The sequence below is a fragment of the Notothenia rossii genome, assembly GCF_949606895.1.
Source record: "Notothenia rossii genome assembly, chromosome: 10".
Lineage (NCBI taxonomy): Eukaryota > Metazoa > Chordata > Actinopteri > Perciformes > Nototheniidae > Notothenia > Notothenia rossii.
Genome location: NC_136908.1, coordinates 21911673 through 21930746, shown reverse-complemented (window position 1 = coordinate 21930746; position 19074 = coordinate 21911673). Strand labels below are relative to the sequence as shown.

General features: G+C 38.5%; 1 protein-coding gene across 1 annotated transcript; it reads left to right on the top strand.

Annotated features, from left to right (window-relative positions):
• Nucleotides 1-62: 62 nt before the first annotated feature.
• On the top strand, nt 63-18954 carry LOC307021048 (solute carrier family 2, facilitated glucose transporter member 1-like). Its single transcript, XM_079652802.1, has 11 exons — nt 63-355; nt 628-752; nt 7304-7408; nt 7972-8132; nt 9538-9778; nt 10403-10565; nt 11553-11740; nt 12592-12696; nt 12785-12883; nt 13424-13627; nt 14229-18954. Exons 2-11 carry the CDS (start codon nt 741-743, stop codon nt 14541-14543), a joined length of 1593 nt encoding a protein of 530 aa, XP_079508928.1. The 5' UTR covers nt 63-355; nt 628-740; the 3' UTR covers nt 14544-18954.
• The last annotated feature ends 120 nt before the right edge of the window (nt 18955-19074 follow it).

Here is a 19074-nt window from a genome sequence, read left to right as displayed (position 1 = left end):
TTATCCCCTCACGAGCCTCGGGAGACCCTATACCACGCATGCGCCCAGGCTTTCGTCAACTAAGCTGACCAAGTAACCGAATAAAGGCAGCCACCATAATAGGACATTGGACTCACGGGATGCGGCGATGATGCACGGATTTCTGGACGTAAAAGCGGAGGGGCGGGGCAACGTCACGGCATCCCAGCATTCCAGTTTGTCATAGGTTGATTGAGTAAACGAAAATATATAATGAAAACAATTGCGTGCGGTTACGTGCGGTTATCCTCGCAGCCCACCGTGTGAGACGAATTCTAAAAAGAGGGAGGCACTGCTGCAGCGCAGCGAGGGTATCTTTGTCTGCTAGTCACGAGAGGTGAGTGTCACTTTAATATCCCTTTGTATCCGTTTCATCCGGGATCTGGGGTTCTTTTGTGTGTAAAGAATGTACCAAATATGTTCAAGTAGAGGTTCGTTTTCATCCCCCTCTATTTCCTGTCCTTTATAGCTTGAAATGTGCCCTTTACAAAATGGAAGTTATTGATTATTAGTGTGTGGTTCCCTGGTGGGAAAGCGGTCGTGTCCTGCCTGCCAGAGCCGGTTGGTACCACGGACAGCGCCTAACGAGGCGTGTTTCTTTTCCTGCAGCTGACAGCTCCGGCGGGCGGGTCCTGCGCAGCTATAACCACCACCTGAAGATCTCTGCATCCTTCAGTTGGAGTAAAACACATTCTCGGTGATCATCTAGCTACAATCAGAAGATGGAGGGGCAGGCAAGTGTTTTTCTTTCTTCATACTTGAGACTCACAAACAGGAGGGGATCTTTTTCCAGGGTACATTTGTATGTCTCCATTTTTATTTGTCCTTTAAAAAATGTCTCCATTAAAAAAAGAAGAAGTATTTTAACTGCAACTCCTGTCTGTCTGTACAAAGACTTGTGATTTGTGAATAATGCACGTGTGAGGAGTGTTTCTATATAAAGTGAGTGTCTAAGCAGATCAGTGTGGGCGGTGTGAGCCATATGTCTGCTAAAATAACTCTGTGAGTCACCAGGAGCACTGCAGAGTTGTGTTAAGTGTGTATAAGAGACACATCTAAGGCTGTACGTTTGTGATTTTAGTACGCATGTCTGCCTTTTTTATAATGTGTGTCTATGTACTGAATATGTTCAGTATAGTGTGAGAAACAACATAGGTATGTAACCTATGTATGTTTTTATCTGCATGCAAGAGGCAAAAGAGGAAAGTCATTTCATTTTCTTTGTTTGGGGTTCAGATTCAGGCTATGTTTGGGATTAAGAATATTTTCATTATCTGATCAATAAATCACGGATCAAGCTTATATGTAACAATGGAAGTTTAAAACTCACATTTCTAGATGATATAATCGTTTTTACAATGCTCAACATCACATAAACATTTGGATGATAGTATACATTATTGGAAAGGCCTAGACTGCTGTTTCTAGAACTGCAGAAGAAGTAGCAAATAGAGCAGAATGCAATGCAGCACCAAGACGCAACTCACTCCTGAAAACAAACCAGTTACTATTCTTATACTCGTACACAGACACACGCATTATGTTCCTCTGGGGCTGGCTGAAAAGGAGCTGTAGAAATATCCATTTAGAGGTAGAAGTAGATAAGATAGGTCAAACCTGAATTGATCTCCGTGAATGACTCTGATGCTGCGTGTGCTTTTGTGATAGATGCCTATGATTAGTTTTGTTTATTGAACGTATTCATTCCATCCTGCTTTTTGTTTATTTGCTTCTCCCAGCTGTACGCATTTCACCTTGAAAAAGATATCTTGATCTCAGCATGATTACCTGATAAAATGTCGATCAAGTATAACAAAGAAGTGTATGAGGCCCTGTGCAGAGAAGTGTGCTATTAGATTGACTGATAAATTAACGCTGTTTGTCAATTCTTGGGTCGTACAAGTTCACACAATATTTGATAAGTTAAGCAAACATTTAAACTTTTTTTTAACATCAAATGTAACGTAGAAGTGATGGTGAAAATGCTGTGAAAGTCAGGTTGAGTCTGTCAAAAAATCAGGAGCATAGTGTTCCACAGAAGCAACGGCTAATGCTAAATCGCACACATAACCTTTGACGTTCCTCTGAAAATAGTCTAATATAGTTGCACAAATGTATGCCATTGGATTTGTGTGTGTGTGTGTATATTCCCGTGTCATGCTCTGACTCGGCATCCCGCTCTTATCCCTCGTGTCAAACATTGAGGAGCTCATCCATACACGACCCTCATGCTAAAATCCAGATTGAAACGTTTTTGAATCATCCAATCAAAACAGCTCGATACATTCACCCTTCCTCCTGGTTTTACTGCAAAGTTGAGTTGAAACGGGGCTGTCTGGATGTAGGTCAGTGTGTGTTTGTGTGTTTCCACATGCATTATTGCAGCCCACTAGTGTTACTTTGGTTTATGAGATTGCCATTGTGCACGAGCGCCTTCGGTGCCTTGGTTACCTTCAGCCTGTGTCAATAATAATTTCACCTCTCGGCTGTTGCTATGGAAATGAAGAAAGGACAAGAGGGGGGTAGGGAGCGATATGGACATGGAGGGAAAACAAAGACAGAGAGATCTTAATGGAGGCAAGGAGAAAGAAGCTAATATATCTATATAATATATATATTTTTCTATATTTATATTACGTTTTTTTTGTTGTACTTGAGACAACTTTAGGGTTGTGGTTGTTTTAAAATGTTTTCTATTTTTACACAAACATACATTTATAGGCCTCACACGAGCAGGTTGGATCGTGTGGTCTCATTCTGTCATCATGGCACTGGTTACTATAGTAACGCAGCATCTGTGGGTGCTGCAACAGGCTGCTAACACAGAAGTTTGTCTGGAGATTAATACAGACCAATGTAGAACAATATCAGCCAGCAATCCTGTTAGATTTAAATGGTGTTCCTGCTCTCCCTTAAACATTTCATATTTGTCATGTTTGGAGCAATGATAATAACATGTGGAAATCCAAATCAAAGAAGACAGATTAAGCTGAACATTGACAAGGAAGAAAAATAATGAATTTTGATTTTGAAGATTAAAGAGGATTTTAGCTGTAGACAAAATATTATTTTATAACTGCATTGCACCATTTCCACTCTTTTTGTGGAACATTATCTCAGATGTTTTGGGTGCCAGTCATGTGACTTTCTACTGAGTCACTGTGACTTGACAAATAAAATAAGGGTGAGCGTGTGTGTGTGTGTGTGTGTGTGTGTGTGTGTGTGTGTGTGTGTGTGTGTGTGTGTGTGTGTGTGTGTGTGTGTGTGTGTGTGTGTGTGTGTGTGTGTGTGTGTGTGTGTGTGTGTGTGTGTGTGTGTGTATCTGGTTACACGCTGGGAGCTTTTTCCTTGCTGTCTCCTTTAATTCACTTTTAACTTGAGTGATGTTGATGAGTTTTTGCATGGAGGGTGGAGGGTGAAGAATCAGTGCAAAGTGTCTCAGTGAAACATTTTAAATTCATCACATGTACAAATACAATTTCATAGTTTAGTATTGGACACCAATTTCTCTACCCTAATGCCACCTCTTTGTTATTGGCTTTCATTCATTCAGCCTCACAGTGAAAGGTACAATCCACAGGTTGTATTCATCATGAGGAAAACAACTCTGCTGAAGAAGATGTTTAATGTCTTGTGTGGCTCTGGTAGGAATTCCAATTCCAAAATCAGGAAGTTGCCATTTCAGTGTGCGTTTAGAACGACACAGGCCTGTCCTTTTTGGAAAAGATGGCGTATTATTAGACCATTTAATTTGTTTAGTTATTCATGTTTTGAATGTGAGGGGCAGGCAAATATGATTTTTTTCTACACACTGGCCCGGGATTTGTGAATGAAGTATTGTTTTAATGTTAACATTTTAGTTATTTTAAAAGATGAGTTGTGCATTACCATGAGTACAGCAAATGTAAAATAAAGGGAGTGGAATATCAGAATCACAAATTCTTTATTTGTCCGCAACAGGGGATATTTACATGATTACAACAGCAGCAAGCACATGTCTTATATTACTTATATATATGGATCCATACAACAATTTAAAAAATCAAAAACGATGTTGTGTTCTTCCTATGACTTATTTGAAGGAACAGTAGATCAGTTCAGAGCCAGTATGTGATGATTCATTAACATTATTATCAATTAACCTATGAAATAAAATATACACATTTTAAAGACAAACGTTTCTATTTGGTCTCATTGATACTGAGATACGAAATATGAGCAGACTAATCCACATAAGTGCTGACACACCCAGATACATCAAGAGCTTTGAGTCATTGAAGGCTCACAAGATTTATTGTTTGCTCATGAATGTCACCTAAATCTTCAGGGAACGTCTGCAAACCAAGGAAGGCAACAACACAGTGAAAAAGCTTTTTGGCCAAAGGGTAGATTTAATTTCCTAAAAAACTCTTGATTTGACTGAGTAAGTCAATGATTCACTCAATTGGGTACAGCCAAATGCAGGACTGGGTGGATGTTTGCTTTAATGTACTCTTGAAGGTTTTATGAGCATGCAATATTCAGTGAGCACACCGCCTCTCACTTCACTTCATACAGTAAGAACTGTCATTTTCTACTATATAAGACTTCAATGTTCCGATTTACGTAAACGCTAAGAAACATGTTTTTTCCCCTTCTACGTCATCCATCCATTACCTAAAGGTGTCATCATTCATCTAATGGCTCGTTGTTTTAATACAAGGCTTAAACAAAGTTTCTTAGATGTTTACTGTATAAAGAAAATGAATCTGAAATCTGAAATATGCCAATAGGCGCTTTCACACCGCAATACTTTTCCCACAAAGGTTCATGAGAACTTAGTTGATGAGAACTCTTTAGTTCTCATGAACTAAGTACAGATCACGTTCACACCGGAATAAGTCCCTGAGGGAGGATTAGGCAAATTAAGCCGCTGACGTCACTTCTTCTTCTGCTTTGGGTTTACTGGCTGGCCGCAAACAACTTCACCGTGAAGTTAGGGACTTCGTGTGGCAGTATACGACGTGAAGTTCCCCGGAGTTAGGGACTGGCTTCAGTAGAAGCTGCTGGGATTCCAAGCAGCTTCTACTGAACGCCGACACCTCCTCATCTCCACCGCTCCTATGTTTTCTTTTGTGTTGCCATAAGTTAGTATCTCTGCGTTTGTGCGCTGGGCTAATGCTATAATGTCTTCTGTGGAATTCTAATTACAAAATCAGGAAGTTGGCATTTCAGTGTGCGTTTAGATCGACACAGGCATTTTCCAGACTAGCACACTTTTTGGAAAAGCTGGCGTATTATTAGACCATTTAATTTGTTTCATTATTCATGTTTTGAATGTGAGGGGCAGGCAAATATGATTTTTTTCCTACACACTGGCCAGGGATTTGTGAATGAAGTATTGTTTTAATGTTAACATTTTAGTTATTTTAAAAGATGAGTTGTGCATTGTGCCAGGATAATAAAATGGCGGCTTCACAAAACTTTTTTTGAGTTTTACGGGGCATGGTTTGCATTACGCCCAGCCAATCAGACATAGGAACCTTTTTCTCCCACGAAAGTCCCTGCTCTCTAGCAGGGACGGAAAAGGGGGTAAAAAGGTTCTCATGAACAAATTTTTGTTCCGGATTTTTTTGGTGTGAACGCAACATTTCGGAACTATATCGGAACTAAAGTGGGAAAAGTACTGCGGTGTGAATGCGCCTAATGTCAAATTGCTCTTTTTAATCGTTCCACTTTGACCTTCAGATACATTCCCATACATATTTCTCTCTCTTTCTCTGATTGGTCCAGTGTGGCCAACACCCATCTGGCTACAGTGAATCTTGAGAAGTGCAGTCTATGCTAATATTATGTGACCTCGCTCCGATTATTTTGTACCAAGGGCGGTGTATCACCTGAGGCCTCCAGGTCTCTACGCTGTCTCATATAACAGCGGCACATTCTGCCCCGTCAGCAGCGAGCCTCTTTATGTACTGACTGCTTTGTAACAGACATCAGCAGAAACAAAGACACAATGGAGTTATTTCCAATGCTGAGATCCAGCTTAACCTCCCCGGAATTTCATATGTGGGATCAATCATGAAGCGTTTATAAGCTTTGACCTTTTTTGACCTCTAATTGCTGTCCAGTAACGACATTAGAAAAAGTGCTGAACCAAAAGTGAAGATTTATGTTATTGCGATGCCTTAAGTGACCCTGTAGATGGAACACGGATTGTTTTACTACCTTAAGTAGTACAATAAGTGCCCTTGGAAACACAAATCTTTGTCAAGGCTGATTCGAGTAAAACATGCCTGTATCTGCCCCTTGATTCTGATCTGCTCCAAAATGGAAAGGGTTCTTCCGTTGCACATGCCTTACCCTTCAACTTAATATCATGAAATATAGTTTTTTCTGTAATCCTGCTGGTAGCAACAACATTGACATTGATTTTATTATTGACGCTTAATCGTAAATGACAATTATGAAAATGCACACTCTATTGGAGGAGTATTGAAAAACATTTTCGAATAGACATGATTTTATAATGGTCTCTAATGTGACGCTGCTCCCATCAGTGTGCATTTGGCAACTTAAAAAAATCCCAAAAGTTAATTGTCATTTCCTTCATGAATGCATCGTGCCTCGGACGTTTCTATTGTCATGACGCCAGTGACGGCTCCTTTAATACTCACCCTGATTTCATTACTGAGATTAATCGATGGCATTATGGGAGCTCACACAGGAGCAGATGGACGGCTTCACTATTGAATTTGATCTTCATTTAGCCGATCATGTTGAAGAAACTCATAAAAACAATTGATCACAGTTACTGTGTAGGCCACAATAAACCATTATAACATCATATATAACACGTTTAGTACATTTTAGGTATTATTTTTAGGTTTTTAAATACATTTTCTTGAAGTACACTAATGTTTACAGGAATTACACTAAGACCCGGTGTGTCATAGTGAATGCAGTACAAATATGATGAGTAATCTTGTGTGGCTGCATGTGTGGTGTGTTTATGGGCACTCTGAGCTAGAGCTTACTGATACCTGATATTATTGTTGGTGCGTCACTGACCTGCCTGCCATCAGCACCACCGCTTTACTGCATCTGTATACCAGCTGCAATTATAGGAAAATGTCATTATAATCTCGGCTGACATCATTTATTATGTCTTTGCTTTTGTCTCCTTCCTTCACCCTACCTCTTTTTTCCACATCTGTCACCATTTTATGTTTCCTTTCTCATACCTTCTTCTTTTCCTCTTCTTCCCGACATTTTCTCCTCCTGTTCTCCCTCTTCTTCCTCACAGAAAGAAAAGCAAGTCACAGGTTACCTCCTGTTCTCTCTCGGCACCGCTGTCATCGGCTCTCTGCAGTTTGGTTACAACACAGGAGTCATCAATGCTCCAGAGCAGGTTGGTGATTAAATGGTGACATCAGGGTGTGTTGTTGCCAAGATCTCAGACTCCCTGTGTGAAGCTGCACACAGTTACAGTAGCACATCAGCTTCCCCAGATGGGAACCATTTGTAAAGCTAATTTTCTGCTAATCATGTGATTTTATGTTCCAAAACTCTGGAGTTCAACAACCCAGCTAGTGTGTGGTTCTTGACACTATACTGTAGCAAACCAAAGGGATAATTGAAAAATTGATTATTAGAGAACAAATACAAGGGTAAAGATGAAGATTTTCAGAACTACCAGTACACCACTTTTTTTAGGACCATGATATGTACTTTGTTACTTTTTTTGCTAGTTTGAAAGTTGAGTTGCTCCTAGAAATAAGTGGATACATTTTGAAAATATTTCATCATATCTGTCTATTGAGTATGTATGTTTGTAAGCTTAATAGACAGGCTAGCCATTTTCTTATTGCTTTCAAGCTAAACTATGCTAATCGACCTCTGGCAACCTTGGTGTGTATCTTTCCTTAAATACATCCAATATTTTTCAATTAATTAATCCGTCCCTGCCATCAGAAACTACGATCTTTCTTCAACGATACCTGGGTCGAGCGTTATGGCGAGCCCATCACCCCCGGGGTCTGTACCATCGTCTGGAGTGTCTCCGTTGCCATCTTCAGTGTAGGCGGTATGGTGGGCTCCTTCAGCGTGGGCGTCATGGCGAACCGGTTTGGCAGGTAGGAATGACTTTTCAACTATATAAGCAGCTTGTGTGAACACTTTGGGAATGAAAACACTTAACCTGTTCTTGTCACATTGTAAGTGTAATGCTCAGGTAGAAATTGTAATTTTTAAGGGGTTTTATACATATTCAATGACAATTTGAACACTTTGGGTATGTTGATCTTCCTTTAATGGTTTTGTTTATTTCCTGTGTGATTCAGCTGTACTGTCAAAAGCCATTAGTCCTAATGGAGTTTATGAAGCGCGTCTGTTTTGAGCCCACTGCTTGGCCCTAATGTTCCCCAGAGTTTTGCGTAATATCCATTTGAATCTGACCCTGAGCATCAAAGCCCAATGCTATTGCCTTTCTATGGTGAGACTGTTGTTTTGATGACTGCCATAAATGGGTTTTCCACACATTTTGTTTACATGTGGTATTCATTTGGCCTGTTGTTTCCAAAAATAAAATGGTATGATTTGTAGAAATAAGTCTTTAGCTTTAAAGGGAAATCCACTTCCTTCCAATTAGCTTAGCTAAGCATAAATACTTAAACCTAGCCTGTTCATGTATCTTCGTTTCTGTTTGTGTGAGACCAAACAAAAGCAACATAGTGTGTTAATAAGTACGATTTTGATGAATTGGCAAGCTTTAAAAAATATATATTTTAGTTTAACCTTGGAGATTCATGCTAGCCACCTCTCACTTTAGCTCCACACTTAAAACCAGACGTGCAATTTCAATTGGTGTTTTCATCTTCTTATCCGAAAAGGTGCAAATAAACCTAATTCCAGACATTTAAGGTATGTATAACTAGTACTAGCTACTATGGTGTAGCTATAAACAAAAACGAAACTCAAACCACAATTTACGATAAAGACGGTTAATAGAAAACACAAGAAAAAACGGCGATTTCATGATATCTTTTATCTTGACACTCAAAGTCATTCACAAATAAACCCACATGTGTTTGACCTGCAATTTGGACCAAGAGCTATCAGTCGATTAACTAATTAGATGGGAGGGCATCTGATCCTTCACAAACCCTCGTGCAGGTCAATCAGCTCTGACACCCTTATGGTAATCCCTCAGATAATCAATAAACTTGTCAATCTTCCTTAACCAAAAACCTCTCAATTATGTAACTTTTTTATTTTTGTATTATATTTTTTATATTTTGTATAATATCATAACTTAGTACTTTTCATTAAGCTGTCTGTGGCTGTAACTTTGCAAATGTCCTCTCTGTGGGACTAATAAAGGTATTCTGATTCTGATTCTGCTCACCCCACCAACAACCTCCCTTCCAGTCTATTGTCATTCAAATCACTAGGCTACAAACATTTACATTGCCATGCTGTGAGAAGAACTGTTAGCTAAACAAAGCTAATGCTCTCTCTCCTCCTCCTCTTATTCCCCAGGCGTCGCTCCATGTTCCTGGTGAACATTCTAGCGGTGATCGGCGGCCTCCTCATGGGCTTCTCCACCATCTGCTCCTCGTATGAGATGGTGATCGCCGGTCGCCTGGTCATCGGCCTGTTCTGCGGGCTCTTTACCGGTCTGACTCCCATGTACGTGGGCGAGGTGTCACCAACTCCACTACGAGGGGCCTTTGGGACTCTTCACCAGCTCGGTGTGGTAGTGGGCATCCTCATCGCTCAGGTCAGCAGGAGGTTTCCTAACATACATCACATTTATAGGAACACTTAATTGACATATTTTTCCTTTTACATTTAGGGCTATTTAAAAATCCTAAAGAGATGTTCCGTAGTAGTTGAAATATTGGCCGTAGAAATGTCTGTCTTCTCCTGAATATAATGGAACTATACTTTTCAAATTAGATTTGAGAAAAGAAAATCCTTTTGCACGGTGATATGGTTGGAACGTTTGGTTTAGTAGAACAAAACTAGTTCCTATATGAAACTGCCCACAACAACGTACGTGGATCATCTTGAGTAACCAAGTCACCATTTCTGGAAAGAAACATTGCTGTTGAGTTTTTTCAAATGCATGCTTTTTGTGCTTTGAGCATCACAAGCCAAGTGCCATCTAGTTTCTTTATATTTGATAAAAGGCAGACATCTTTAAAGCTGATATACTCAACACCCGGCAAGATGCGCAAAATCTAAATAGTGAATGGCCTACAGTTTAAGCTGTTCAGTTAAAATCTTAATATGTAAGCAACTTATATGTGTGTTTGTCAATACGTTTAACAGTATTGCCTGCTAATCGATTATTTAGCTATGCTGACATTCTGACCCTGCTTTTGTGCCCCTTGGTGTTTAGGTCTTCGGGCTGGAGGGTCTGCTGGGCTCAGCCAAGCTGTGGCCCCTGCTGCTGTCCCTCACTGTGGTCCCTGCTGTACTGCAGTGCATCCTGCTGCCCTTCTGCCCTGAGAGCCCTCGCTTCCTGCTCATCAACCTTAAACAGGAGGAGCAGGCACGCAAAGGTACGCACTAATACTGATAAAGCTTACAATATCACCTTTTTTACAAATGACGCCAATGTCTATATTAACAAATACACCACTGCCGATACTGCTGGAACTACTGAAAATACTGTTAAAACAGTTTTAGAGAAAATGTATTTAATCTAAAAAAGAATGTTGATGACATTCAAAGCTTTGTTAAAAAATCTGCTGAGAAAAGTGAGAAAAGCACGACAGAAGGATCGGTTCAATATAGAGATAGCATTAGTTGCTGGCAGGGGTGAATTGAGGTGAGTCTGGGCGATGTTTATTCTGCAGGAAGAAGAGTCCTTGAGCAGGCAGAAGGTTTTGGCATCTGTTCAACACGCAGGCTGTCAGGGTCGTCTCTCAGGCGCTGACCCTCTTCCTCTTCACACCTATCCTCTGACACAAACACAAACAAACACGAGGCTCCACTCTGAAATCTGTTGACATAATACATTTCCTTAAAGTCAACCTTTCAGTTGTTTCAATGCAGCACATTTGTTTTTCAGCTCCCGGTGAAGATAAATAAGCTTGTTTAAGTTTCTCCTAACAACTGAACCAATTGCTTATATTATAATATTATAATTATGATGCATTATTATCACTTTAATGTTAATGTTGCAGCTGGGGAAAGAGGGGGTTATTGTACATACTCTAATGTCAGTTCACCTATAATAAGCTCTATACTAATAACAATAATAAGCTAAAGTAGCTCTATGATTAATTAATTAATTAATTAATTAATTATATTTTGTATTATTATTCCAAATCTGTGAAGTAACAAGTTCAATATTTCTCTCAGAATTGTAGTTCAGTAGAAGTGTTTAGAAGTACATATACAGTATGCTGTGTATGAAAACACTTAAATACAATGTAATGACCTTCATGGTTGTCAGAAGATTCTCACATGCGAACAGAGCATTTTTATATTCTCATCCTTAATGTGGAAGACAAAGACACATTGTGATTGTATTGTGTTGACAGCGCTGGTGCGTCTGCGTGGCAGTGAGGATGTGAGTAAAGACATGCAGGAGATGAAGGAGGAGAGCGCCAAGATGGCCATGGAGAAGAAGGTCACCATCCCAGAGCTGTTCCGCTCCGCAGCGTACCGCCAGCCACTGCTCATCGCCATCATGCTGCAGCTCTCCCAGCAGCTGTCAGGGATAAATGCTGTGAGACACACACACACACACACACACACACACACACACACACACACACACACACACACACACACACACACACACACACACACACACACACACACACACACACAAACACACACACACACACACTGAGAGTTGTGTACAAATACACCATGTTACACTCTGGCAACATCTTATTGTTCTGTCATCATTTTTTTTCTTTTTAATTCACTTAATCAAATCCAGTTAAACACTACTTTCTGTACATATAAGTTAAACAAAATCTATATTTTAATACAGAAATCACCGTTTAAGCATTTATACTAATGTACTTAAGTGCCATTTTCTGCTACCTTTTACTTCAACCTTTAATATCTTAAGGATCTTAAATTACTCAAATCAGAACCACCTTTGCAAGCTTCCACTTAAAGAAATGAAAACTTTAAAACATCAATATTTGTAATCCAATAATATATACATTGTTATAAAATGATATGCTTGAAATCAGAACAGTCCCTACACTACTTCTGCAGTAATTCTAACGATTACAAAACACATTTTCCAGCATGAATCATCTTTAACCAGGCGAGGACTTTTGTTTTGAATTAACTTACGAGGATTCCACCCCACCCCTTACTCGAATGCTGATTTGATCATTTCATCATTTAAAACTAAACTAGAGCACAAGATGCAACATTGACCAATTACTGTGTGTAACATTTTGTAGCATGTTTTACTTAAAGTTATTTTATCTTAAAGTTCTTACTGCAAGAAAAATGTGTGGATTCTTATTTGCAATGTGATAATATGATTGAACTTGGACTGTAATTGGAAAGGTTCATCTATGGTAAATAACTACTCTTCTCTGTGTCTCTTAGGTGTTCTACTACTCTACAGGCATCTTTGAGTCAGCCGGTGTGAAGCAGCCCATCTACGCCACCATCGGAGCCGGCATCGTCAACACCATCTTCACTGTTGTTTCTGTGAGTGACAGACTCAGTGTGTATGTCCCTGCATGTGTCAGTGTGTGTGTTCAGAGAGACATCACTGCCTCCTGTGTGTGTCCTGCAGCTCTTCCTGGTGGAGAAGGCGGGACGGAGGACTCTGCACCTCCTGGGATTGGCTGGAATGGCAATCAGCGCCGTACTGATGACCGTCTCCCTCCTGCTGGTGAGTGCAGCACCGTCACAGGGGGGTATCAAAATCACAAATAATCTATGAATCCCTGCAAGGAAAGGTTGTTACCTCACAGTTGATCCAATCTGAAAAATATATACTGTTTATGTACAAATTATATATTTTTTGAAAGCTAGAAATCTCTTAGAATAAGAAAAACTTACGTTTAAGATTATTTTTAACACATGGTAAGGTCATTACAATATAATTGAAGTATTTATTTAACTTAACATAAATCTAAATAAAACTATGTCCACCTTAAAAATAAAATCGCCACCTTTCTGAAATAATTCCTTGAACTTGCATAAACCTTTTTTATTCCTTTTTCCGCACTTTTTCAGCTCCTACACAACAGAATTATACATAAAAACATCCTATACCATTTGCATTACATTACTCCTTAACTTGACATAAATATAAGCTTAGAAATAGCCTTTAAAATTAGTAGCAATTTCAGTTGTTTTTCCTAATGATCACTACTTCATAGTATGTCATTGTTTTCCTGCCTCCCTTCCTCTCCCTCTGTCTGAGTAGAAGCACTATACTGTGATGAGCTACATGGCCATCGTGGCCGTCATGATGTTCGTGGCATTCTTTGAGCTGGGCCCCGGTCCAATCCCATGGTTCATTGTGGCCGAGCTGTTCTCCCAGGGGCCCCGCCCCGCCGCCATGGCTGTGGCCGGCTGCTGCAACTGGACGGCCAACTTCCTGGTTGGAATGAGCTTCCCCAAGCTAGTGGTAAGGGAGGGGCGGCCAACCCAGTTTGAACTGGTTTGGCTTTGTTTTGAACTAGGGTTATCATGATATAAGTATTGACAATAACTGTGATGTATAAAAAATGTAATCTTCAAAGCATGTTAAGTGTAATTGATTTGCCAAAAAAGAGAAAAAATACACAATAAACAAAGCTAAAATGTATTTTGACTGATAGCTTTATTATTGCTATTAAGATAATTTCTATAGATACTTTGATAATATTGTTGTCTTGATTTATTTAGGCCACAATAAATATGAATTGAATATCTGATATCAATACAGCCCTGTTTTCTTTTACATTGTCTTATTTATTAATTACTTAACTTGTTTATTATTATGCTGTTGTTTTCGTTTATTCTATCTTTTTTCCTCTTCCATATTTTATAAAATCTTCAAAATAGATCATTTTTGTTTTTGTTTGTCCTTCAGAATATCCTTTTTCTCTTTTCTTGGATTGAGTTCTTTCCTTCTCTATTTTTTTTAAATATTTGTAAAGATCATACTCAGTATTACCATGAGAATTTAACATTTTAAATCCAGTATTTCTCTAAAACTCTGCCTCTCTTCTCTTCTCCCCATTTAGGAATGGTGCGGGCCTTGGGTCTTCCTCATTTTCACCGGCTTCCTCATCCTCTTTTTCATCTTCACCTTCATTAAAGTCCCGGAGACGAGGGGCAAGACCTTCGACGAAATCGCCCGCGAATTTGGCGGTCCGCCTCCAAACCTCTCCACTCCTGACGGCCACCCTGCCAGCGCCAGCACCGCCACCACGGTGCCCGCCTCCCCGGTGAAGGAGAAGGTCCCGCTGGTGGAGGCTCCGGCAGCGACCCCATCACCTGCAGCTGAAAACACACCTCTTGAGGATAAATCAAAATCCACAGTGCAGGACAGTGTGTAGAGCGGCTTTAGATACCAGTTTTAATGAGTAAGGGGGTTACAAATCAAGGAAGAATCACTGAGATTTAAAAAGTGCTGTAAATATCACACCTTCGATCATTAAAAACGATACAATGTTATAATACAGAAGGACAGCATCATCAACGTATAGGCTTTGACCTGTAAAAGGGTCATACTTTCTGCTTCTTCTTTTTCTGTGACATTTCCTAGAATTCCTTCTTTTAAATACTCCCTTCCTTAACCTTGAAAGGGAAGCAGTCACTTTACAACACTGCAGATTAAATTAACTGTACATTCCTAGGAATTATTCATTAAAAAGGGTGAGTCTTTTTCAGGACGACACTTATCGAACACGGCAAACGATGGCTGTGTAAAAGTAAGTTGTCTCTAAAAGTTGTTACCTTATGGTGTCCTGAAAAGATCCAGGTACATGTCCATCACTGCAGACTACAGGCAGAGTGTGTTGACACTTCTCATACACTTCTGAGTTCAGGTCCATGGTGGTGACATGGATCGCAAAGATGCACTTGTTTTACTTTATATTCCTGTTTTGGGTGGATATTTTAGTGCAATATACCTTCGTAGTTTAGTGACTTTTGTCCATATTTTGTCTGTTAATTTGTGGTAATATTTTTGGGAAGCCTTCCAAAATCACAGGTCTAAGAAGGGATTATTCAACCTTATGCTCTGCCTGCAGCTCCATACTACAAGCTGACAGGCTGGAGAACTTTTTAGCGATGCCAAAGTATTGAAACTATTTGCCAGCTGGTGAACACATGCAACCTTATATGTGTTGGCAGCATCCACAGGTCTCTAGTGTATTTATTCTGAATAGTAAATTGGTATTTGTAAAATTTAATCCAAAAGTTGATTTCACTTTTTTAAGATCAGAGTTTCCCTTGCTATCTTTAATGATTCAACCAGGCTCAGTCTTGGATGCTGGTTATTGTAGGTGCTGCATTTATACCAAATACACAAAATGTACTCTTAACCACATAATTTTGTTTTTAAAAAACCCATTAAATTCTGATTGACAAGCCAATACTGTATATCGAGGCAAATAGATCTTTACTTGTTCAATCTTTTTGGACTGTGACCTGTGGATACAAACATGTAAGCTGATGTGTTTTACACAATTAGATTCCAATAGGGTAATGTGCAATGTATATTTTGTTGAAGAAAGATATCATATTTATTACCTTAGAAATTGATTTTTCTATAAAGTATATAATAGAAATACACTAAAGCTAATTTAGAATCGTAATGCTTTCAAACTAGGACCTTTGGGATTAAAGCTAAATATTGCGCTACATCACATAAAGTAAAATGATGTAAATCTTATGTGTTAGATGCACTTTGATAACCTGAGAAGCAGCAAAGCGAGCATTAGAGCCACAATCAATAATGTAGAAAAGTACAAAATAAAACCATATTTACCTGGCCTAGCTGTTATTAAATGAAATACTGTAAGAGTCATATAAAATGCGCAATTAATAATGAAACTGCAGCTTTAACAATCTAGAGGCTGATTATGAAGAGAGGAAACTAAAGGGAAAGTGCTAATAATGTTTAAGTATAAGGTAATAATAATATGTTACTGGAAGACCCACTTGTCATTGAAATTCAGTTCCTAATATGGTTAATTAATATGATTTTCTTTATTTCTCTTTTTCCACAAAGGAAATCACTACTCCCTTGTTGTGTTCACCAGTCACATGTTATGACTGACAGCACGACATTACGTTAGTGTAGTTTCAAGGAAAGGTGCTAATGTTTTCACAGATGAATTCACAGATTGAAGTTTTAGTTTCTCTATTTCTTTGAAGAAATAAGAAAAGATAGGTGCTTTAAAAAAAATGTATTATTAAAAGAAGATAGGTAACAAGAAAAGTCTTCTCAAATATTTCCAACTTCCGGCATTTAAGAAAAATAAAAAAAGGAAATCTGTCTTCAGAGCAAACTGGAAATTGTTTAATAATGGAAACGACAGTCGGGCTTCAAGTAAAAAAAAATTAAATACATTTTAGAAAAATAACTTTGGCATAAAACTCTGAGATGTGCTAAATTATTCCATGCTGACATGTTGCGTGATACTTCACAAAGAAAGTGTTTGCACTTTGTATGACATTTAAATTGAATGTGACTTTTGACACCTCAGTAAAGTGAGTGATGAGGAAGTACCGCTTTAGAAAATAATAAATAACCAAGTATTTGCTCCATATACCATTCAAACATCCTTGTTTGTTGTCTTTAGAGACTCAAAAGGAGAAGCTTCCCATGTATTTCTGGCTTTATTGGACAGGCGATTTCTAAATTGTGACTCTGTCTGAAAAGTTATTGTAGCATCATCAACCTTTTACATAAGTATGCATTCCCAACATTGTGCAGTATGTTTGGTGTATAAATGTATGACACAAAGTATATTTTCTATATTCTGTATTGATGGTAATTCATGCTGCACTTTGCTTTTATTTATGTATGTACTGTATGTCTTTTTTTTTGGCTACACTGGGAAGATATTTATCATGGCAAGTAATTCAAATGACTTTGACAGAGGTGTAACTAGTCAAGAATGGACTGGAAGATATGTCACTATTTTTTGAAGAAAAGTAAGCCTGTGGGACTAATTTGATGTGGTGATACTGTATGGGCTTGATAAGATAAATATCTCCCACAGTGATAGGAGAGTATATAATGGTCGGAGTCTTTGCTTTGTTGTGTATCGCTGTGTTTGTGGAAGATAGTGACTTGCTGTGTTTGCACCGGGGGATGTGTGACTTACACTCCTCACATGGCAGTGTTTAGTGTTGTATTCATGCAAGGTCCCGCTTCTATCCCTGGCTACACCTCGATGCTCCTATAGGACACTAACACTGATCTTTACCAAACCTGAGTCTAGTTTTGATTTAAAATGTTTCTATTAGCTTTCCCCATGTCAGGTTTGAGTCTTTCAATCTTTCAAAATTGAATTTACCTCCGAGATCTTTACTTTTTCTCTGAGGTAAAATGTGGTTATCTCTGAAGAAACGTTTAGGAATTGTTTAAAAATAGGAAGTTTTAAATGTGCTAAAAATATGATTATTTTGACAAGAAGGGATGTTGCAGGTCAGGGTGCAATCACACTTCCAACTTGCATTCTCTTGTTTAAACTATTGTGCAGATGTTAATATTATTTGTTTTGTTGGTAAAACTGCACATTTACAAGTAAATCAGGGATTGAAAATGAATCCAATAGACTAAGCAGCATTAATTATCCCCTGGTTTTAACTGTTAAAGTAAAATAAAAAACAGCAGAATTCAGAGAATCACAAAAGTATGTGAAATCATTTTAAACAAACGAAGGGACGCAGGTGCTTGCTGTTCCTAAGCCACCAAACACCTTCATGCAAATTCACAACCCTTCGCTCACTGTACAAAGATATAGGAGAATATACGTTTTCATTTGTAAATATGTATTTTTTAAAAGAATATTTATATGTTGACCTGCTAGGTCATACGTGTGTTCTTCTTCTTATTTGTTTGGGGTGCACATGTTCATTTTGTTGAAAAAAGGAACAGATTTTAGTTGATTTAAGGTGAAAATCTCTTTTAACTAAGGCACATTTAAGATTATTTTGTGTGTGTGAACAAGATCACTAACTAACTTCTATCTATTTTATCTTCACGTGTTTTTAATCACTCAACTACAGCCATGTTGTCTTCCTGTGTGCCTCATCAGATTACACTCACAGCAGTAGATAGTAGTGAAGGTATGTCATGTTTCTCAGCCACCATCATGTCGTCCTTTTGGGTTCTTTAAAAAAGGGAATTGCAAAAATGAGGCCTGCTGCCAACATTGTCAAAAGCCAAGGAGTTATTTACAAACCAAGCAAATATTACGGGTCAACAAAGATCTGCAACAATATCCAAACCATTGCTACCCATAAAATGAATCATGTACTTTCACAGGCTTACATCTGACTTGCATTGAGGTGCTTTGGCTAGGTGTTCTTTGTTTTATATTTTGTTTGGTCCTGATCTATGTTAATAATGTATTGTCTATATCCTGTAATGTAAATCTGCTATTTGTGCCTCTCTACAGCTCAACCTTCGCAGATTGTTATTCAATGTGTGTCACTGGAGTGATTTTAGACACAAACGGTCATTGTCTTTAAGCTTGGCTAAGACAAGATTCCACTAATTGATACAGGATGTACTTACATTATTCTGTTAATGAGTTTTGTGTGATTAACCATGGCTAATGTGACGGTAATGAGCTGAGCAGATGACATTGTAGCTTCTGTGCTTTTCAGGCTTTTCAATATTTCCCTGTGTCACACCAGTACTGCACCCCAGCTGTCTTTGTTTCACTTGTGTTTTTATTGTATATAACAGATATAATGTTGTTAAATAAAATATTCATCATGTAACGAAACTTGGTGTAATTGTTTAGTAAGATTTGTTTTCCCTTTAGGATATTATACATTGAATTGAACATTAGTAATATAGAAGTATACTTTACAGAAATTATTTTAGGATGTTTTTTTAACAGA